The sequence below is a fragment of the Macaca thibetana genome, chromosome X (genome assembly GCF_024542745.1).
Source record: "Macaca thibetana thibetana isolate TM-01 chromosome X, ASM2454274v1, whole genome shotgun sequence".
Lineage (NCBI taxonomy): Eukaryota > Metazoa > Chordata > Mammalia > Primates > Cercopithecidae > Macaca > Macaca thibetana.
This window is the reverse complement of record NC_065598.1, coordinates 113,525,985-113,549,879: the sequence shown is the minus strand read 5'-3', so window position 1 is coordinate 113,549,879 and position 23,895 is coordinate 113,525,985. Positions and strand designations below refer to the sequence as shown.

The window sequence follows — 23,895 nt, the reverse complement described above, 5'->3', positions numbered from 1 at the left end:
TTTTGCTACCAGACTAGTGAGCACTGCGGGAGACATACAGCTAAATAGGCTTCCCTCATTACATACAAATCAGATTTGGAGTTTCACTCTTGTTGCCCAGGCTGGCGAGCAATGGCATGATCTTGGCTCAATGCAACCTCTGCCTCCCAGGTTCAAGCCATTCTACTGCCTCAGCTTCCCAAGTAGCTGAGGTAACAGGCACATGCCACCACGCCTGGCTAATTTTTTATATTTTTGGTAGACACAGGGTTTCACCATGTTGGCTAGGCTGGTCTTGAACTCCTGACCTCAGGTGATCCACCCGCCTCGGCCTCCCAAAGTGCTGGGATTACAGGTGTGAGCCACCACGACCAGACTAAAGTTTTGTTGTTTTTTTTTTTTCCAGACGGGGTCTCACTCTGTCGCCCAGGCCCAGGCTGGAGTGCAGCGGTGCGATCTTGGCTAACTGAACCTCCTCACCCCTGGGTTCAAGCGATTCTCCTGTCTCAGCCTCCCGAGTAGCTGGGACTACAGGAGCCCACCACCGTGCCCGGCTAATTTTTGTATTTTTAGTAGAGACGGGGTTTCACCATCTTGGCCAGGCTGGTCTCGAACTCCTGACCTCATGATCCACCCGCCTCGGCCTCCCAAAGTGCTGGGATTACAGGAGTGAGCCACCGCACCCGGCCTAAATTTTTTAAATTATAAAGTAATACATGATCAGCGTAGACAATTCGGAAAACAAAAAACAGAAAAATTAAAATCACCCCAAACCTGCTAACATTTTGTCTCTCTCTTCAACTTTTCATTTTTAAATGTATTTGAAATCATATTAAACATGAAATTTACCAACCTTCCCATTATACCATGAGCATTTTCTGTATTTCATGCTTTGAAAACATTTAGTAGCTGCATAATATGGATGCATCACGATTAATTATTCTTCCTTTGTTGGTCACTTAGATATTTCCAACTTTTCTGCTAGTAAAAACAGTAATTTGGCCAGGCGTGGTGGCTCATGCCTGGGATAATCCCAGCACTTTGGGAGGCTGAGGCAGCCAGATCACCTGAGGTCAGGAGTTGGAGACCAGCCTGGCCAACATGGTGAAACTCCATCTCCACTAAAAATACAAAAATTAGCCGGGCGTGGTGTGCACCTGTAATCCCAGCTACTAGGGAGGCTGAGGCAAGAGAATCACTAGAACCCGAGCCAGACTCCACCTCAAAAACAGAAAACAAACAAACAAACAAATAAAACCCAGCAATTCAATGAATGCCCTGGAACATGAATCTTTATCCATATTTGACTATTTCCTTATTATTATCATTATTATTATTATTATTATTTTGAGACTGAGTCTTGCTCTGTTGCCCAGGCTGGAGTGCAGTGGCACGATCTTGGCTCATTGCAACCTCCGCCTCCTGGGTTCAAGCAATCCTCCTGCCTCAGCCTCCCAAGAATCTGGGATTATAGGCACACGGCACCACGTCTGTCTAATTTTTGTATTTTTAGTAGAGACAGGGTTTCACTATGTTGGCCAGGCTGGTCTTGAACTCCTGATCTCAAGTGATCCACCTGCCTCAGCCTCCCAAAGTGCTGGGATTACAGGCGTGAGCCAGTGCTCCTGGCCTATTTCTTTATCTTTATATTAGGGTTATTACTGGGTCATAAAGTTCAAACCTGAAACTTTTATAGTCTCTGTTTTTTTTTTTAATGTTTAGCGTATTTCCTTAAAGTCTTTTATCTATGAATATTTATAGGGCCAGGCATGGTAGTTTGTCCCTGTAATCCCAGTGCTTTGGGAGGCTGAGGCAGGAGCATTGCTTGAGGCCAGGAGTTTGAGACCAGCCTGGACAACATAGTGAGACTGTCTCTACAAAAATAATAATAATAATAATTTTTTTTTTTGAGATGGAGTCTTGCTCTGTCACTCAGGCTGGAGTGCAGTGGTACAATCTTGGCTCTCTGCAACCTCTGCCTCCTGGGTTCAAGCAATTCTCATCCCTCAGTCTCCTAAGCAGCTGAGATTACAGGTGGCTGTCACCATACCTGGCTACATTTTGTATTTTTAGTAGAGACGGGGTTTCACGATGTTGGCCAGGCTGGTCTTGAACTCCTGATCTCAAGTGATCCACCCACCTAGACTTCCGAAGTGCTAGGATTACAAGTGTAAGCCACCGTGCCTAGCCCAAAAATTATTTTTTAATAAAAAATAGGCCAGGCACGGTGGCTCACGCTTGTAATCCCGGCACTTTGGGAGGCCGAGGTGGGTGGATCACGAAGTCAGGAGAGGGAGACCATCCTGGCTAACATGGTGAAACCCCGTCTCTACTAAAAATACAAAAAAATTAGCCGGGCGTGGTGGCGGGCGCCTGTAGTCCCAGCTACTCGGGAGGCTGAGGCGGGAGAATGACCTGAACCCGGGAGGCGGAGCTTGCAGTGAGCCAAGATTGCGCCACTGCACGTCAGCCTGGGTTACAAAGCAAGACTCCATCTCAAAAAAAGAAAAAAAAAAAAAAAAAGCTTCCTGCCCTCCTGGAGCTTACTTCATGGTGGAGAGGATGTACTGAGATGGCTCGAGCAGTTTCTGTCAATAATATGAACTAATGAGTTAGTTACAGATGTCTGCCCATTTTGCCAGGCGTGGTGGCTTATGCCTGTAATTCCAGCACTTGGGAGGCCGAGGCGGGCGGATCACGAGGTCAGGAGATCGAGAGCATCCTGGCTAACAAGGTGAAATCCTGTCTCTACTAAAAATACAAAAAATTAGCCGGGCGTGGTGGCAGGCGCCTGTAGTCCCAGCTACTCAGGAGGCTGAAGCAGGAGAATGGCGTGAACCCGGGAGGTGGAGCTTGTAGCGTCACTGCACTCCAGCCTGGGGGACAGAGAGAGACCCCGTCTCAAAAAAAAAAAAAAAAAAAAAGTCAGGCATGGTGGTGCTTGCCTATAGCACAAGCTACCCAGGAGACTGAGGTGGGAGGTGCGAGGATTGCTTGAACCCAGAAGTTTGAGGTCACAATGTGCTATGACGGTACCACAGCACTCCAGCATGGGTGACAGAGGGAGATTCTTACCCCTTAAAAAATATATGTATATTTATAGGTGCTTTTTAGTCAAAATTGTGATAATATTGTATCCAATTTTACATTCTGCTTTTTTCACTTTATGTTTTATTGTGACCATTTTTAACATCATTAAATAGTCTTTGAAAACAATTTAAGGACTGCATGTATTTTACTGCATGGGTTATACCAGTTTTTATTTTCCAACTGTTAGAAATTAAAGTTGTTGCCGGGTGTGGTGGCTCACGCCTGCAATCCCAGCACTTTGGGAGGCCGAGGCAGGTGGATCACCTGAGGTCGGGAGTTCAAGACCAGCCTGACCAACATGGAGAAACCCCGTCTCTACTAAAGATACAAAATTAGCCAGGGTGGTGGCGCATGCCTGTAATCCCAGCTACTCGGGAGGCTGAGGCAGGAGAATTGCTTGAACCCGGGAGGCGGAGGTTGTGGTGAGCCGAGATAGCGCCACTGCACTCCAGCCTGCGCAAAAACAGTGAAACTCTGTCTCAAGAAAGAAAGAAATTAAAGTTGTTCAAATTTTAGCTATTATGAGATGAGAATCTTTTTACTTATCTTTCAGAATATCTAATAATTTTTTGGTTTCTTTTTGTTTTTTGTTCCATTTTTTGGTATTTATTTTTTCTTGATTATTCCTTTATGATAAATTATTAAAGGTAGAATTACCAAGTAAAATGTTATATACATATATTTTTCTAGTTTTCTTTCTTTCTTTTTTTTTTTTGAGATAGGGTCTTGTTCTGTTGCCCAGGCTAGAGTGCAGTGGCATGGCTTCGGCTCACTGTAACCTCCGCCTCCTGGGCTCCAGCGATCCTTTCACCCCAGCCTCCTGAGTAGCTGGGACCACAGGCATGTGCCACCACACTCAGCTAATTTTTTGTGTTTGTTTGTAGAGACAGGGTCTCTCTTTGTTGCATGGGCTGGTCTTGAACTCCTGGGCTCAAGTGATCCTCCTGCCTTTGCCTCTCAAAGTGCTGGGATTACAGGGATGAGCCACCATGCCCGGCCATTGTCTATTTTTTATTATGGGCATTTTAAATATATACAAAAGTAGATGGAAGAGTATAATGAACTCCATATAATATAATGAACCCCATGCATCCATCACCTGCTTTGATAATTATCAAAATTTTACCTACTTTATCAATCTTCCCATTTTTGTTTAGTTTTGCTGCAGCATTGAAAGCAAGATCTAGACACTAATAATTTTATCAGTAGACACTTCTATATATACCACCAAATGATAACCCTTCTTTTAAATATGATTACCATGCCATTCTGAGGCCTAAAAAATACCATTTATATCATCTAGTATCTAATCCATACTCAAATTTTCTAATTATCTAAAGATTTTCTTTTTGAGACAGTCTCGCTCTGTTGCCCAGGCTGGAGTGCAGTGGCGCCATCTCAGCTCACTGCAACCTCCGCCTCCCGGGTTCAAGTGATTCTCCTGCCTCAGCCTCTGGAGTAGCTGGGTCTACAGGCACACGCCACCACTCCCAGCTAATTTTTTTGTATTTTTAGTAGAGACGGGGTTTCACCATGTTGGCCAGGCTGGTCTCTAACTCCTGACCTGAGGTGATCCATCTGCCTCGGCCTCCCAAAGTGCTGGGATTACAGGCGTGGGCCACCACACCTGGCCTATCTAAAGATATTATAAAGTTGGGTTGCTATGGAAAATTATAAGGCTTTTGACATTCATTAGCACACACAATATGTAGCAGATATATTGTATTGCTTATTTGGAACACCAGAATGAACAACACATTTCTTAACTTTTTTTTTTGAGATGGAGTCTTGCTCTGTTGTCTAGGTTGGAGTGCAGTGGCACGATCTTGGCTCACTGCAACCTCCACCTCCCAGGTTCAAGTGGTTCTCCTGTCTCAGCCTCCCGAGGAGCTGGGAATACAGGTGCCTGCCACCACACCCGGCTAATTTTTGTATTTTTAGTAGAGACGGGGGTTTCACCTTGTTGGTCAGGCTGGTCTCGAACTCCTGACCTCAGGTGATCTGCCCACCTTGGCCTCCCAAAGTGCTGGGATTACAGGCATAAGCCACCATGCCTGGCCCTCATCATGTAAGGCCTGAAGCTGTAAAACTCCTAGAAGAAAACAGGAAAAAAGCTTCTTGACATTGGCCTTGGCAATGATTTCTTGGATATGACACCACAAGCACCAGCAACAAAAGTAAAAATAGACAAAGGGGACTGTATCAAACTAAAAAGCTTCTGCACAATAAAAGAAACAACCAACAACATGAAAAGGCAACTTACAGAATGGGAGAAAATATTTGCAAACCATATCTAATGAATGGTTAATATCTAAAATATATAAGAAACTCCTACAACTGAATGTCAAAAACCCCAAAATTCAAACAACCCAATTTTTAAAATAGGCAAAGGACCTAAATAGACATTTCTCCAAAGAAGACATACAAATGGCCAATGAGTATATGAAAAGGTGCTCAACATCACCAATTAATCAGGTGATTTGACTTCCAAATCAAAATAGGCAAAGGACCTAAATAGACATTTCTCCAAAGAAGACATACAAATGGCCTAATGAAATTAAGCATCACAAATACTACGTAATGCCACTTATATGATGAACCTAGAAACATCAAACTCATAGAAGCAGAGTAGAACAGTGATTGCGAGGCCCTGGGGCTGGGGAAACAGGTATATGAAAAGGTGCTCACACACAATCACCAATTAATGAGAATAAACTTTTATAGGTAACAAAAAAAACCTTATAAAATTTACTTATTTTAATTTTCTGTCTTATTTCACTAGAATGCATGCTCCATTCTATTTTTGTCTCTTGTTCACGGATATTTTTGTCTCTTTTGTTCACTTACTATATCTCTAGCTCCTAGAACAGTGATTAATAAAAATAGTAGGCACTTAATAAACATCTGTAGACTGAATGAAGACATAGTCCCAGACCTCAAGATGTCAACTACTGGAGCATAATGGTTAAAAACATAAGCTCTAGAGACAGAGCAGGGTTCTAATTCTGATGCTATGACTGTGTGAAATTGTTGAGTTACTTAACAGCTCTAAACCTTCATTTGTAAAGTGAGGTTATGAATAGTACCAAGAAAAATCTGTATCAAATGCTGCGTACCTACATTTCACAAAAATTCTCTCTCACTCCCTTATAGTTAACTTTCTTTACCCAAGTTCTAGATTCTAATGATATACTCTCAGAATTTTTTTTTTTTTTTGAGACAGAGTTTTGCTCTTGTCACCCACGCTGGAGTGCAATGGCATGATCTTGGCTCACTGCAACCTCCGCCTCCCGGGTTCAAGCGATTCTCCTGCCCCAGTCTCCTGAGTAGCTGGGATTATAGGTACATACCACCATGCCCAGCTAATTTTTGCATTTTTAGTAGAGACAGGGTTTCACCATGTTGGCCAAGCTGGTCTTGAATACTTGCCCTCAGGTGATCCGCCTACCTCAGCCTCTCAAAGTGCTAGGATTACAGGCATGAGCCACTGTGCCTGGCCCCAAAAAATTTATTTGAGACAGGGTCTTGCTCTGTTGCCCAGGCTGGACTGCAGTGGTGATCACAGCTCACTATAACCTCAAACTCCTGAGCTCAGGTGATCCTCCTGCCTCAGCCTCCCAAGTAGCTGGGACTACAGGTACATGCCACCACGCTTGGCTTTTTTTTTTTTTTTTAAATGGAGACATAGTCTTGTTACGTTACCCAGGCTAGTCTCAAACTCCTGGACTCAAGCGATCCTCCTGCCTGGGCCTCCCAAAGTGCTGGGATTATAAGCATGAGCCACTGCACCTGGCCTATTCTCAAAAATTTTAAGCAGCAGTTAAATGCTATAACACCTATGCTAATGTTCCCCTAATCATGCACATTAAACATAAATTTGCAAGAAAAACATTAATTTCTAGGTAAATAGCATACTTGCAGCTTCTAGTATCAAAAAGAAATTTTATACTTATTAAAATGGATACAGTATATTCATATTTGCAATCTGACGCAATTATCAATTCTTAGAAACCATGAGGTCTAACAGTCTCTGCAAAAGCCAACTACTAAAAAAATCCCTACTTTATAAATCTCTAAGATAATGGAGTATATTAAACACGTACCTCTACCTCTTCCTGACTTTCTTACATTTGTTGAGCTAATTTTGAAAATCAACAGAAACAGAAAATAGCCAGAATTCTAGGCTTGGCATTACCAATGCATAGGTGAGCGATCTTGGGTACATCCCTCTGTATGTTCAACTGTACAATACTTTTATATATTATATTTCACACAGATGCTAAGACAAAAGACTGAAAAGTACTTCAAAAGAGATGAAAAAGATATCACCATCATAAGAAAAAAAAGAATACACACATCAGGAACATAAATTCCATTGTGTTTACTGTGCCTCACTGTGGCTAGCACTAGGTTAAAAGATAATTCCTGGTGTCAAACTCTAATGGCATATGAAATAGAAGCCTCTTTTAACTGTCCCCAAATAAAATGACAGAAGGGAAACAAACCCCAAATGATCTCTTCCCGAAAACAATGGATATAAATGTTATTTCTCATGTAAAAAGGCTTTGTATTCAATAAAATTTGAGTTACTAAGGTTTGTTTGGGGTTAGATGGATGTACTTAAGGATCTATAAGTAGGATTGCTGAAATAAGCACAATAAAAGATACTACAGATAGTCTCTATTTTTAATAGTAATCAATGCCTGGAAACTGTATGGTAAATTAAACTAATAAAAGCAAGTCTTTTTCCCTAAAGCAAAGCAGTTAAAATTATCACTGCCACATTAGTCAGTGAGGCTTTATGGAGGAAGTGGGCCATGAAGAATGGGCATGCTTTGAATAGAAAGACGATCAAGGCATCCAAATAAGGGGAACAATAGGAATAAAGGTCCACAGGCAGGAATTCAACATGATTACAGGCCTACTACAGTCAGGAACGGAATTAGATTCCAAGGATACTAAAATCTGTGAAGTACAGTTCTTTGCCTTCAATCAGCCCAGAGCCTACCCAGGGAGACTAATAAGAAAGATGTGGTAATATCGGTATAAAAGTACCTATGATGTACTATTAGAATACAAATGAAGAACAATTTTACCTGCTGGATTCAGGGAAAATAATAAGATATTTGAGCTGAATCTTGAAGGATAAGTAGGGCTTTGCCCTGTGAAGGAAACAGAGGGCATCTGTGGCAAAGCAAACAGCAGGGACAGAGACATGAAGGTGAAAGTGTTTAGTGTACAGACCTGTATCAGGCATGGCTGGTAGGATGTACAGGCACTAGGGAATTGGAACTGAGTCAAAAGTTAAGATTAGGCAATATAGGGAAGAATCTTATTGTGAAGGCGATAAAGGGCCGTCAAAAGATTTTAAACCACAAAGCCGGGCGTGGTGGCTCATGCCTGTAATCCCAGCACTTTGGGGGGCCGAGGTGGGAGGATCACTTGAGGTCAGGAGTTTAAGACCAGCCTGGCCAACATGGTGAAACCCTATCTCTACTAAAAACACAAAAATTAGCTGGGTGTGGTGGTGAGTGCCTGTAATCCCAGTTACTTGGGAGGCTGAGGCAGGAGAACCCCTTGAACCGGGGAGGCGGAGCTTGCAAGTGAGCCGAGATCATGCCACTGCACTCCAGCCTTGGCAACAGAGCGAGACTCTGTCTCAAAAAAAAGAAAAAAAAAAAAAATTAAACCACAAAATGGCACAGTTAATTTGTTTCGAAAAACCTGGCTGGCTGGTGGCAGTGTAGAAACTGAATTGGGTAGAGACCAGAGGCAGAAAAAACAATTAGGAGACTATGGCAAGCATTTAAATGAGCGTTAAAGTCCTAGATGATATGTGTGACAATTAGGGATGAGGGGGTAAGTTCCACAGGTATTTGTGAGTGGGGGTAGAGTGGCTAGGAATTTGTTACTAATTTGATATGTGGGTAAGGAAGAAAAAGTAATGGAGTATTTTTGATTGAGTTGAAAAGGTAACTTGTAGATAGATGTTGATGCCACTAAATAAGGTTCAGAAGTGAGGAGAAGCAGGTTTGTGGGTGAATGATGAAAATATTTCAATGAATGATCATAAAGATGACAGATTTGTTTAAAGTAGCAATAATTATATTAAGTTTAAATGGTATAAATGTACCAATTAAAAAACAGAAACTGGCAGAGTGGGTAAAAAAACATGATCTAACTTTATGCTATCTATAAGAAACATTTTAAACATAATGGGATGCCATCATGGCAGACAGGAGACAGGACTAGATTGCAGCTCCTACTCAGATGGACAGAGCAGCATGTGGAGGCTCACACCATGAATTTTAGCTGCAGATCGACTGCAAGAAAGAACCAGGAATCCCAAGAGAACCCACAGACCCTCTGAAGGAAGCAGAATGCTCCTGCAGGACCCAGGAGATACCCCGAATACTGTGAGTGCCCAAACTGCATAACTAGGAAAGGGAGATCCTCCTCTCCTGAACACACACCCCCACTGGGGAAACTGAAGGGCTGTTTGCAGAAGTTTCTGACCTTACCTGGAGCTGAGTCAATTTAGAGAGCCCAGCGAAATATAGAAGTAGAGGAAGCAGCAGGAAAGCCCTGGGAGCTCGCCGGGTCTTCAAGCAGGCCATTCCTGTCTGGCACCACAGGGTTCCTTCGGGAGGGCACCAGAGGAGCAGGGAGGGGAAACACTATAGGGAGAAGGAAGTCTCCAGCTGAACTCTGTAACAATTTGAACTGGCAAGAAGCCTCCTGGCCAGAAGGGGGAGGGCACAAATCTGGTGTGCAGACTCCATAGGTGGGGGAAGAACCAAGCCCTTTTCTTTAGCAGCTGGGAAGTGGGTAGCCTGGGGCAAGTTCTCAGGCCGGATCCCACACTGCCTGGAAACAGACTTGGGGCTGTTGAGGAAGCATGCTGGGAGTAAGACTGGCCCTTCGGTTTGCATGGGGGCTGGGTGAGGCCTGTGACTGCCAGCTTTCCCCCACTTCCCTGACAACCTGCATGACTCAGCAGAGGTGGCCATAATCCTTCTAGGTACGCAACTTCATTGACCTGGGAACATCACATCCATCCCCCACAGCAGCCTCAGCAAAACCCAACCAAGGAGATTCTGAGCTCAGACACACCTAGCCCTGTCCCCACCTGATGGGCCTTCCTTATCCACCCTGGTAGCTGAAGACAAAGGGCATATACTCTTGAGAGTTCTAGGGCCCCACCCCCCGCCATTTCCACTCCATGCTACCATAGCTTGATGCTCTTTGGAAAGCGCCACCTCCCAGCAGGAGGCCAACCAGCACAAAAATAGAACATTAAACCACCAAAGCTAAGAACCCTCACAGAGTCCATTTCACCCCCCTGCCACTTTCACCAGTACAGGTGCTGGTGTCCATGGCTGAGAGACCCATAGACAGTAAACATCACAGGACTCTCTGCAGACAACCTCCAGTACCAGCTCAGAGCTGTGTAGACTTGCTGGGTGGTTAGACCCAGAAGAGACATAACAATAACTGCAGCTCGGCTCACAGGAAGCCACATCCATAGGAAAAGGGGGAGAGTACTGCATCAAGGGAATACCCTGTGGGACAAAAGAATGTGAACAACAGCCTTCAGCCCTAGACTCTGACAGAGCCTACCCAAATGAGAAGGAACCGGAAAACCAACTCTGGTAATATGACAAAACAAGGCTCTTTAACACCTCCCAAAAAATCACACTAGTTCATCAGCAATGGATCCAAACCAATAAGAAATCCCTGATTTAACTGAAAAAGAATTCAGGAGGTTAGTTATTAAGTTAATCAGGGAGGCACCAGAGAAAGGCATAGCCCAATGCAGGGAAATCCAAAAAACAATACAAGAAGTGAAGGGAGAAATATTCAAAGAAATGGACAGCATAAAGAAAAAAACAATAAGAACTTCAGGAAACACTGTATACACTTATAGAAATGCAAAATGCTCTGGAAAGTTTCAGCAATAGAATTGAACAAGTAGAAGAAAGGAATTCAGAGCTCGAAGACAAGGTCTTCAAATTAACCCAATACAACAAAGACAGAAAAAAGAATAAGAGAATATGAACAAAGCCTCTACGAGGTCTGGGATTATGTTAAACAACCAAACCTAAGAATAATTGATGTTTCTGAGGAAGAAGAGATGTCTGAAAGTTTGAAAAACATATTTGGGGGAATAATCAAGGGAAATTTCCCCGGCCTTGCTCGAGACGTAGACATTCAAATACAAGAAGCACAATGAACACCTGGGAAATTCATCACAAAACGATCATCGCCTAGGCACACTGTCATCAGGTTATCTAAAGTTAAGACAAAGGAAAGAATCTTAAGAGCTGTGAGACAAAAGCACCAGGTAATGTATAAAGGAAAACCTATCAGATTAACAGCAGATTTCTCAGCAGAAACCCTACAATCTAGAAGGGATTGGGGCCCTGTCTTCAGCCTCCTCAGACAAAACAATTATCAGCTAAGAATTCTGTATCCAGTAAAACTAAGTATCATATGTGAAGGAAAGATACAGTCGTTTTCAGACAAACAAATGCTGAGAGAATTTGCCACTACCAAGCCACCACTAAAAGAACTGCTAAAAGGAGCTCTAAATCTTGAAACAAATCCTGGAAACACATCAAAACAGAATCTCTTTAAAACGTAAATCACACAGAACCTATAAAACAAAAACAAAAGCAAAAACAAAACAAAACAAAAAAACAAGGTACACAGGAAACAAATAATACTATGAGGTATCTCACATCTCAATACTAACACTGAATGTAAGTGGTCTAAATGCTCCACTTAAAAGATACAGAGACACAGAATGGATAAGAACTCACCAACCATCTGCTGTCTTCAGGAGACATAAGGACTCAAATAAACTTAAAGTAAAGGGGTGGTAAAAGGTGCTTCATGCAAATGGACACCAAAAACGAGCAAGGGTAGCTATTCTTATATCAGACAAAACAAACTTTAAAGCAACAGCATTTAAAAGAGACAAAGAGGAACATGATATAACGGTAAAAGGCCTTGTCCAACAGGAAAATATCACAATCCTAAACATTTATGCACCTAAGACTGGAGCTCCCAAATTTATAAACCAATTACTAACAGACCTAAGAAATGAGATAGACAGCAACACAATAATAGTGGGGGAATTCAATACTCCACTGACAGCACTAGACAGGTCATCAAGGCAGAAAGTCAACAAAGAAACAGTGAATTTACACTATACCTTGGAACAAATAGACTTAACAGATATATATACAGAACATTCCATCCAACTGCAGAATACACATTCTATTCAACAGCACATGGAACTTTCTCCAAGACAGACCATATGACAGGCTATAAAATGAGCCTCAATAAATTTAAGAAAACTGAAATTATATCAAGCACTCAGACTACAGTGGAATACAACTGGAAATCAACTCCGAAAGGAACCTTCGAAACCATGCAAATACATGGAAATAAAATAACCAACTCCTGAATGACCACTGGGTCAAAAATGAAATCAAGATGGAAATTTAAAAATTCTTTGAACTGAATGACAATAATGAAACAACCTATCAAAACCTTTGGGATACAGCAAAGGTGGTGCTAAGAGGAAAGTTCATAGCCCTATAAATGCTTACATCAAAAAGACTCAAAGAGCACAAACTGACATTCTAAGGTCACACCTCAAGGAACTAGAGAAACAAGAACAAATCAAACCCAAAGCCAGCAGAAGAAAGGAAATTACCAAGATCAGAGCAGAATTAAATGAAATTGAAACAAACAAACAAAAAATACAAAAGATAAATGAAACACAAAGCGGGTTCTTTGAAAAAATAAATAAAATTGACAGACTGTTAGCAAGATTAACCAAGAAAATAAGAGAGAAAATACAAATAACCTCATTAAGAAGAGAAACAGGAGATATTATAACTGACATCACTGAAATACAAAAGATCATTCAAGGCTACTATGAACACCTTTATGCACATAAACTAGAAAACCTAGAAGAGATGGATAAATTCCTGGAAAAACACAACCCTCCCAGCTTAAATGAGGAAGAATTAGATACCCTGAACAGACCAATGACAAGCAGCAAGACTGAAATGGTAATTTAAAAATTATCAACAAAAAAAAAGTCCAGGACTGGCCGGGTGCAGTGGATCACGCCTGTAATCCCAGCACTTGGGGAGGCCAAGGCAGGCAGATCACCTGAGGCCAGGAATTCAAGACTAGCATGGCCAACATGTTGAAACCGCATCTCTACTAAAAATACAAAAATTAGCCGGACATGGGGGTGTGCGCCTGTAATCCCAGCTACCAGGAAGGCTGAGGCAGGAGAATCGCTGGAACCCAGGAGGCACAGGCTGCAGTGAGCCGAGATCGCGCCACTGCACTCCAGCCTGGGCGACAAGGTGAGACTCCATCTCAAAAAAAGTCCAGGACCAGATGGATTCACAGCAGAATTCTACCAGACATTCAAAGAAGAATTGGTAACAATTATTTTGACACTATTCCACAAGACAGAAAAAGAGGGAATCCTCCCTAATTTATTCTATGAAGCCAGCATCACCCACTAATACCAAAACCAGGAAAGGACACAACCAAAAAAGAAAACTACAGACCAATATCCCTGATGAACAAAGATGCTAAAATCCTTAACAACACACTAGCTAACCCAAACCAACAACATATTGAAAAGATAGTCCACCAAGATCAAGTGGGTTTTACAGCAGGGATGCAGGGATGGTTTAACATATGCAAGTCAATAAATGTGATACACCACATAAACAGAATTAAAAACAAAAATCACACTATCATCTCAATAGATGCAGAAAAAGCATTCAACAAAATCCAGCATCCTTTATGATTAAAACTCTCAGCAAAATCAGCATACAGGGGACATACCTCAGTGTAATAAAAGCCATCTATGACAAACCCACAGCCAACATAATACTGAATGGGGAAAAATTGAAAGCATTCTCTCTGAGAACTGGAACAAGACAAGGATGCCCACTCTTACCACTCCTCCTCAACATAGTGTTGGAAGTCCTAGCCAGAGCAATCAGAGAAGAGAAAGAAATACAGGGCATCCAAATCGGTAAAGAGAAAGTCAAACTGTCACTATTTGCTGACGATATGATAGTTTACCTCGAAAACCCTAAAGACTCCTCCAGAAAGCTCCTAGAACTGATAAAAGAATTCAACAAAGTTTCCAGATACAAGATTAATGTACACAAATCAGTAGTATACACCAACAGCAACCAAACGAAGAATCAAATCAACAACTCAATCACTTTTATAATAGCTGCAAAAAAAAAAAAAAAAAAAAAAAAAGAATATACCTAACCAAGGAGGTGAAAGACATCTACAAGGAAAACTACAAAAGGCTGCTAAAAGAAATCATAGATGACACAAACAAATGGAAGCACATCCCATGCTCATGGATGGTTAGTCAATATTGTGAAAATGACCATACTTCAGAAAGCAATCTACAAGTTCAATGCAATCCCCATCAAAATACCAACATCATTCTTCACAGAATTAGAAAAAACAATTCTAAAATTCATATGGAACCAAAAAAGAGCCCACATAGCCAAAGCAAGACTAAGCAAAATAACAAATATGGAGGTGTCACACTTCCTGATTTCAAACTATAAGGCCATAGTCACCAAGACAGCATGGTACTGGTATAAACATAGGCACATAGACCAATGGAAAACAATAGAGAACCCAGAAATAAACCCAAATACTTACAGCCAACTGATCTTTGACAAAGCAAACAAAAAAAAATAAAAAGTGGGGAAAGGACACCCTTTTCAACAAATGGTGCTGGGATAATTGGCTAGCCACTAGCCACGTGTATGATAATGAAACTGGATCCTCATCTCTCACCTTATACAAAAATCAACTCAAGAGGGATTAAGGACTCAAATCTAAGACCTGAAAGCATAAAAATTCTAGAAGATAACATTGGAAAAATCCTTCTAGACATTGGCTTAGGCAAGGATTTTATGACCAAGAACCCAAAAGGAAATGCAATAAAAATAAATAGTTGGGACTTAATTAAACTAAAGAGCTTTTGGACAGCAAAAGGAACAGTCAACAGAGTAAACAGACAACCCACAGAGTGGGAGAAAATCTTCACAATCTATATATCCAGCTAAGGACTAACTAATAACCAGAATCAACAACAAACTCAAACAAATCAGTAAGAAAAAAACAGTCCATCAAAAAGTGGGCTATGGACATAAATAGACAATTCTCAAAAAAATATATACAAATGGCCAACAAACATATGAAAAAATGCTCAATATCACTAATAATCAGGGAAATGCAAATCAAAACCACAATGTGATACCACCTTACTCCTGCAAGAATGACCATAATAAAAAATCAAAAACAGATGTTGGTGCGGATGCAGTGGTCAGGGAACACTTCTACACTGCCTGTGGGAATGTAAACTAGTACAGCCACTATGGAAAACAGTGTGGAGATTCCTTAAAGAATTAAAAGTAGAACTACCATTTGATCCATCAATCCCACTATTGGGTATCTACCCAGAGGAAAATAAGTCATTATTGGAAAAAAGATACTTGCACACACACCTTTATAGCAGCACAATTCACAACTGCAAAAACATCGAACCAACCCAAATGCCCATCAATCAACGAGCGGATAAAGAAACTGGTATATATACACGATGGAATACTACTCAGGCATAAAAAGGAATGAATTAACAGAATTTGCAGCAACCTGGATTAGACTGGAGACTATGATTCTGAGAGAAGTAACTCAGGAATGGAAAACCAAACATCGTATGTTCTCACTGATATGTGGGAGCTAAACTATGAGGACGCAAAGAGGTAAGAATGATACAACGGACTTTGGGGACTTGGGAGGAAGAGTGGGAGGGGGGCGAGGAATAAAAGACTACAAATAGGTGCAGCATATACTGCTTGGGTGATGGGTGCACCAAAATCACTAAAGAACTTATGTAACTGAATACCACCTGTATCCCAATAACTTATGGAAAAATTAAAATAAAAAAATATTTCTATGAATGACCATTACCATCTAGCTAACTACTCAAGCCAGATACCTGTGATTTATCCTAGGCTACTCACTTTTACTACCCCAGCTAGTCAGTCACCAAGTCCTACAAATTAGACTTATTTTACATCTCTCAATTCAGCTTATCTTTACAGTTTCTAGATCTTCTGCTATCATAATCATCATATTTGGAAGTAACCATTTCTCTGGGTTAACAGCCTCTTACATGGTCTCCCTGTCTCTAACCTGAAGCCCCCGCCTCGTCTATCCTTCACATTACTACCAGAATACTCTTTCTAAAACAAAAATCTGAACATGGTAATTACGCCTCTAAGTGAAATCCTTCAAAACCCCACCCTGCTCCCAGTAGTTTGCAGGATAAAATTCCAATGTCTTCGTTTAACACAGAAAGTCATTTAAAATCCCACTCCTGCCTACCTCTCCCACCAATCTCACACATGCACCTTTCCCAGCCATGTGTAATTCCTTGTAGTACCTTTAACATACTAGCCTCCATGCCTTTGCACTTGCTATTCCCTGTGTCTGATATGCTCCTTCCTTTCTTCTCTCATATAGCTAAATCCTAGCTCAAATAACAAGCTTCCAGGAAACTATTCCTAATACTGTGATTTATAAGGCTAACCTATTCTTGTGTAGTACCTTCTGTAGAATATCACCATCTAATACTGTAATTGTGAGTTTACCCATTTCACTAGTCCACAAGATCCCTGAGGACAGAATATGTCTCATTTGATTTTATAGCATGTAGCAGTGTCTGCCACATATGGCAGGCACTCAGAAGACATTTGTCGAAGGAGTTTAGTTTTGGACCTATTAGTTGATGTGGCTGAATTACATGTAGGTGGAGAGATCCTATATATTGCTATGTGAAAAGGCAGCAAGCACAATAATGTTCTTGTTTAAAAATCATAAAGTTACTGAAAGTAAACAAAGAATTACAGATCTAAAGTCAGTTCAGAACTAGAAGTGCATAAATATGTCTATTGAAAATGGCCAAGAACAGACCCTGATAAACAGTAAATGTAAGGAGGTGGAAGAAGAAACAGTGGGAGTATAAAAGAATACGGGAAAACAGAACCATGGAGAGCCACGAGAAGGGGAAAAGGTAGTGTCAAATATTGGAGCCAATGAAATCTCAGGAAAATACTGTTGCGCAGGTAGACATTTTAGGTTCTCTTGTTTATATCACCCTTACCTAATGCAATACACAAAAAGCACAGGTGACAACTTAGTACAATATTGTATATTCTGCTTTTTTAGGTTTAAAATTGGTTATATTTAACCTTCCAGCTCTAAAACCAAATGAAAATCATTAAGATACCTTATCTGAAACTGTTATAAAGTGTTTATTAAACTAAGGAGATTAGAAAATTAAAATACTTAAATATCTTTTTTCTTTCCTTAATTATCTCTTATTTGGGTATCTACTATCATTATTTAAAAAATATCTAACATGGATTTGAGGGGAGGGGCTTTTGTATTATTTAAGTTTACATTAGTGGTATAGTACCCTGAGGAATAGTATTCACTGTCTGGCAACATTTAAACATCAAAAATTTTCATTTGCTAATTGATTCTAATTGAAGAAACTCCTGTTTGTAATGATACATCTTAATTTTAATTAAGTGTCTTCATGCAACTGTAATTTCTGATACATAAAAATACTTTATGGTAAACAAATTAAATCATACCATTTCACATAGTAACCATAAAACAATAAGCATACCCCCGTATCTGTATCCGATTTTGATGAACTTAGACTTTCCTGAGAGGGTGATGGAGACACACGTCCTAAAAACAACATAATAATTATAAAAAAGGGATGTATGTACACACACAGACCCACCAAAATACAACATTCAGAAGTAATGACACAGCAATGTCTAATAGTTAGAGAATATAGTATTCTAGAAAAACACTAACAATTGAGGCATAACCCGATAAGAGCCAAAATATTTGTTTTAATCATTTTTACATAAAAACTTCATAAAATGGCTTAACCATTTCCCTACTTTAGTAAACAAAATACCATTAAATCCTCAGTATTCAAATAGAACACATTCTTATTAATCGTGACAAGTAGCAAGAGGAACAATAAAGGAGCAGAAAGAGTCAGGGCTGCAGTTAGTCTCAAGGGCCACTGAAAATAGTCTTTTCGCTTAAGGCAGGGCAGTAAAAGAAATGACAAACAGCGAGGACTAGAAAAACTCACCATATAGTAAACACAGTTTAATTTCTTGTCAAATTATTGTCATCTTCAACTAAGTATTGAAACATAATGCAAGCAATACTCACAGGATGTACTCAAGTATATGAGGCCTAGCTTGCCAGTTTAGTGAATCTCCCTAGACTTCTATGTTCCTCAAATTGGTGCTTTGACTATTCACTCTCACCCATGGCCACCTTTTTTCTCCTTCCTCCTATGCTTTACTTCTTGTTTGCAGCCTTACTTGATGGCAGGGAGGGTGTGGAAAAAACTTATTACACAGTTAAATAGTTATTAGAGAAGAATCCCATAAACTTAAAAGCCCAAATTTACATCAACTCTACATACATGTACATAGTTGAAATCAGTGTGAACATAATGTTCTGAGGCTTCTCTTTTCAACATTTTTTTCATATATCCCTTGATGTATTGACAATTCACATTCATTTTCCATGACTCTTTCCTTAATCTTTTTTACTTACTGGAGAGAGAGATATATATATGATTTTCATTCTTTTTCTAGTTAATTAGCAATTCTATTTTAACCTAGGATAGAACTGAAGGTTGCCAGAGGAAACCAAATAACATGTTCTCAATAGTTGATGAAATTAACTACACACTACACCTGGAAAGGGATAAATCAAAAGCTTTGTGGCAGCTCTTTTCATTGGGTTTAGAGACTTTTTACCACTGACGTCTGTCTTACTTTCAAGTTTTTGGCTATTATCATAAATAGTGGTTGCTGCAAATGACTGCCAGAAAAGTAGGGCATCAGTATACCTAAAATGTAAAAACTTCAGGTTTCTGTAGATTTTTAAATACATGAAAAATACCTTCAGTATTGTATTTCATTCGCATATTGTTGAAATAGTCAAAAGCATTTTTTAAAGCCCATATTCTCACTACATTGTCTTGTCCAGCTGAGGCAAGTAATCGGCCACAGTGAGAAAATTTCATGGTCCAAACAGCTCCCTATGAAAACAAAAGAAGGTTCAAAGTTAATACTTTACAACTTTAGAGACTTTACTTTTGGCCGGGCACGGTGGCTCACATCTGTAATCTCAGCACTTTGGGAGGCTGAGGCAGGTGGATCACCTAAGGTCAGGAGTTCGAGACCATTCTGGCCAACATGGTAAAACCCCATCTCTACTAAAAATACAAAAATTAGCTAGGCATGTGGTGGGCACCTATAATCCCAGCCACTTGGGAGGCTAAGGCAGGAGGATCACTTGAACCTGGGAGGTGAAGGGTGCAGTGAGCTGAGACCGTGCCATTGCACTCCAGCCTGGGCAACAAAAGCGCAACTCCATTTAAAAATAATAATAAATAAAATAAAATTTAGAGACAAGACTTTAAAGCCAAAGTTTAAAATTATGCCAAATAATGTATACTAAAATAATCCTCACGTTGCTAACACTACTTAAGTCCAAAAGTTCAATGGTGCTTTAATACCACAAAAGTAGACTTTCAGAAGAAAGGTAGGGTAAGATAGTTGTGGTGTTCCATAATCCAAACTAACAACTTCAAGAACTCAAACCCTGTCCACATATTAACAGAAATGGGAGTTCTAAAGTGGTCAGAAATCTTCATTGGAAAAGCACAAATCCTAGTTGGGGATCTCAGTCCCCTAGCTGAACGTAAAGACGGGTGGCAGAGCCCTCAGCATAGCACTAACAACTGAGCAGGATTGAGGAAGACTAAAGCCCACCTTGGCAGTGACCCTCATAGCACCAGGTACTTAGAAGTATTACAGTTTTGGAATGGGCTGGGCATGGTGGCACGTGCTTGCAATCCCAGCACTTTGGGAGGTCCAGGTGGGTGGATCACTTGAGTTCAGGAGTTCGAGACTAGCCTGGGCAACATGGTGAAACCCCATCTCTACAAAAACCACAAAAAATTAGCCAGGCATGGTGGTGCGCACCTGTGGTCCCAGCTACTCAGGAGGCTGAGGAGGGAGGACTGCTTGAGCTCAGGAGGCAGAGGCTGCAGTAAGCAGAGATCCCGCCCCTGCACTCCAGCTGGGTGACAGAGCAAGACTTTGCCACAAAAAGGAAAAAAAAAAGGTAGTAGTATTAGAATGGTGCATCCTACTTTTTTCTCTAGAAACAAGGTTTCAAAGTATATGGCCAGAATCTCTAGACACTGAAAACAGTAGGAAAGTATGTGTGTGTGGTGGGGGTAGAGGAGAAGGGAGAAAGAACACGAACCTCTTAAGTTGGAAAGACCAAATATTATTACAAGAAATACTATTATATACACATTCAGATGTATCAAAAAGATTATGCCACAGCCCATTTATTGAAATAACCATTCACTTCTACAAAATTCAAGTGTATTAAAAATGAGTCATTTGGAGCCTACTACAATGAGATTTTATTTAAAACAGGAAACAAGGAGTCAATACAGTACTAGGAAATTTATCAATTTCCTTAAGGAAAATACTAAAATCAACTCAAACATTTTATCTGTAGATTGTAAGCATCAAAATTTAAATTTGAATTTGGTTGCCATCCAATATATTTATGGTTGCTTCCTTCCAGTTAAGCCAACTTTTAGACTTAAAATGTAAACAAATTCCCTAATCAAGGGTACAACATTATTCAGTTCTAAATTTTATCACTGCCTTCCTTGTGTTCCTAGCATTTTCAGGGGTTAACTGCAATACAGTTTGTGCAATTGCATCTACATTGGTACTTTTGAACTCTAAAGGAGCACTTGAACTTTTACCTCTCTCCTTGTTTTAGCTGAATATCTCACTTTACAACATATATTGAGCTTCTGATGTATTTTGTAAATTATTTAAAATATGGTTGGGAACATTTTAAACATTTTTCAAAGTTACAGACCACCCTCTAATTTAACTGCTTTAAAGTTTGGTGCCTTTGCATAGGTTTCTTAGTGATACAGGCTGAGAGTTTACTTATTCAATAACTCATTTTTTTCTTTTTCTTTTCTTTTTTCTTTTTTTTTCGAGACGGAGTCTTTTACTCTGTAGCCCAGGCTGCAGTGCAGTGGTACGATCTCGACTCACCACAACCTCTGCCTCCCGGATTCAAGCAATTCTCCTGCCTCAGCCTCTCAAGTAGCTGGGATTACAGGCACCCACCACCATGCTCGGCTAATTTTTATATTTTTCATAGAGACAGGGTTTCGTCATATTGGTCAGGCTGTCTCGAACTCCTGAACTCAAGTGATTCGCCTGTCTTGGCCTCCCAAAGTGCTGGGATTACAGGCGTGAGCCACCACACCTGGCCGATAAGTCACTTCTGGAATACTTCAGAGACAGACTCTGTATTACCTATTCATTAAATCATGTTAACATAAATTCACCGTTCTTGAGTCAGGCTAGCAAAGTTACATACATAGAGATAGTTTTGTAGAAGCCAAAGTATTTCTCTTAACAAAAACAGTATCAATCCTAAAAAATGAAAAAGTTGCTTACCATATGTTCACCACTAAGATCTTGCACCACTTTGATCTGATCAAAATCATAAGGTCCTTTGAAACCGTGTGCTGCTTTGAATTTAACTGGTCTTGTGTATGGCATTCCTTCATCATCACTTGATGAAGGATCATCTTGATCAGTATGAAACACTGAACAGAAAAGCAATAGAAATCACTACTAGCTAATATAGATATTGCTACTATCATAGTTTCATATTTCCTGCATACCAAGAAAATTCATTAAATGGAGGAGCAAAATTTATTTATTATGTAACATACTGGTTAAAAACATGGAGTCTAATGCCAGACTGCCAGGTTCAAATCCAGCTCTGTCATTTATTATCTGTGTGACCACAGGCAAGTTACTCAACTTTGGATGCCTCTTAGTTTTCTCATCTATCAAATGGGGATATGATGGTACTTACCTCATAGGGTTTCTATGGGATTAAATGAATTAATACAGGTAAAAGTGCTTAGTACAGTCCCAGGCACTGAATAAGTACTATGTAAGTTTCATTAAATAAAACAAATGAGTACAATAATGACAAAGGCATAGGAGGTCAAGATATTTGCAAATTTAGAAAATTTACCTAATTAAAAAAAATTTATTTATTTATTTTTATACAGACGGGGGTCTCACTATGTTGCCCAAGCTGGTCTCCAACTCCTGGGCTTAAGTGATCCTCCTGCCTTAGCCTTCCAAAGTGTTGGGATTACAGATATGAGCCACCATATCCAGACCTACCTAATTTTGAAAATACAGTTATTCCCCAGTATCCATGGCAAGACCTGCTATGGGTATCAAAATCTGCAAATGCTCAAATCCCTTAACATAAAATGGCACGGTATTTGCATATAACCTATGCACATCCTTTCATGTACTTTCTTTCTTTTTTAAAGACAGGGTTTCAGGTTGGAGCGCAGTGGTGCAATCATAGGTCACTACAGCCCTGAACTCTTGGGCTCAAGCAATCCTATTCCTCAGCCTTCTGAGTAGCTGGGACTGTAGGCACACTTCACTACACCAAGCTAATTTTTATTTTTTAGTAGAGACAGGGTCTCACTATGTTTGACCAGGCTAGTCTCAAACTCCTGGCCTCAAGCAGTTCTCCTGTCTTGGCCTCTCAAAGTACTGGGATTATAGGCATGAGCCACCAGGCCTCGCCCTACTGTATACTTTAATCTCTAGATTACTTATAATATCTACTGCAACATAAATGCTATATAAATAGTTGTTATTTTTTCTATTGTTTTATTTTTTACGTTTTATTTATTTATTTATTTTTATTTTATATATATTTTTATTTTAAAAATAAAAATATTTTAAATTTTTTTATATTTTATTTTAATAAATTTTTATTTATTTATTATTTATTTATTTATTTTGTATTGTTATTTTTTATGTTTTTTAATATTTTTCTATCTGTGGTTGTTTGAATCCCTCCATGTGGAACCCATGGATACAGAGAACTGGCAGTATTTGTAAAAACCAAATAGTTGGCCAACTGCGGTGGCTCACGCTTGTAATCCCAGAGCTTTGAGAGGCTGAGGCAGGCAGATCACCTGAGGTCATGAGTTCAAGACCAGCTTGGGCAATATGGTAAAACCCTGTCTCTACTAAAAATACAAAAATTAGCCAGGTGTGGTGGCAGGTGCCAGTAATCCCAGCTACTCAGAGGCTGAGGCAGGATAATTGCTTGAACCCAGGAGGCAGAGTTTGAAGTGAGCCAAGATCATGCCACTGCACTCCAGCCTGGGTGACAGAGCGAGACTCCATCTCCAAAAAAAAAAAAAAGAAAAAAAAAAAGAAAAAATTAGCATTGGCCGGGCGTGGTGGCTCATGCCTGTAATTCCAGCACGTTGGGAGGTAGAAGTGGGCGGATCACCTGAGGTCAGGAGTTCGAAACCAGCCTGGTCAACATGGCGAAACCCCGTCTCTGCTAAAAATACAAAAATCAGCCAGGTGTGGTGGTGTGTGCCTATAATCCCAGCTACTTGGTAAGCTGAGGCAGGAAAATGGCTTAAACCCAGGAGACAGAGGTTGCAGTGAGCCAAGATCATGCCATTCCACTCCAGTCTGGGTGACAGAGCGAGACTGTTTCAAAAAAAAAAAAACCCAAAACCAA

The 23,895-nt window shown here is 40.2% G+C and overlaps 1 protein-coding gene across 2 annotated transcripts in view; it reads right to left on the bottom strand.

Annotated features, from left to right (window-relative positions):
* Positions 1-23,895, bottom strand: part of WDR44 (WD repeat domain 44) — a 101,237-nt gene that overhangs the window by 20,597 nt on the left and 56,745 nt on the right. For both annotated transcript variants that reach the window (XM_050776086.1, XM_050776087.1), the window contains 3 exons: positions 21,768-21,919; positions 19,159-19,297; positions 17,846-17,910 (listed from right to left, as the gene is read on the bottom strand). In XM_050776086.1, the coding sequence (XP_050632043.1) occupies positions 17,846-17,910; positions 19,159-19,297; positions 21,768-21,919 (356 nt within the window). The remainder of the gene's footprint in view (positions 1-17,845; positions 17,911-19,158; positions 19,298-21,767; positions 21,920-23,895) is intronic.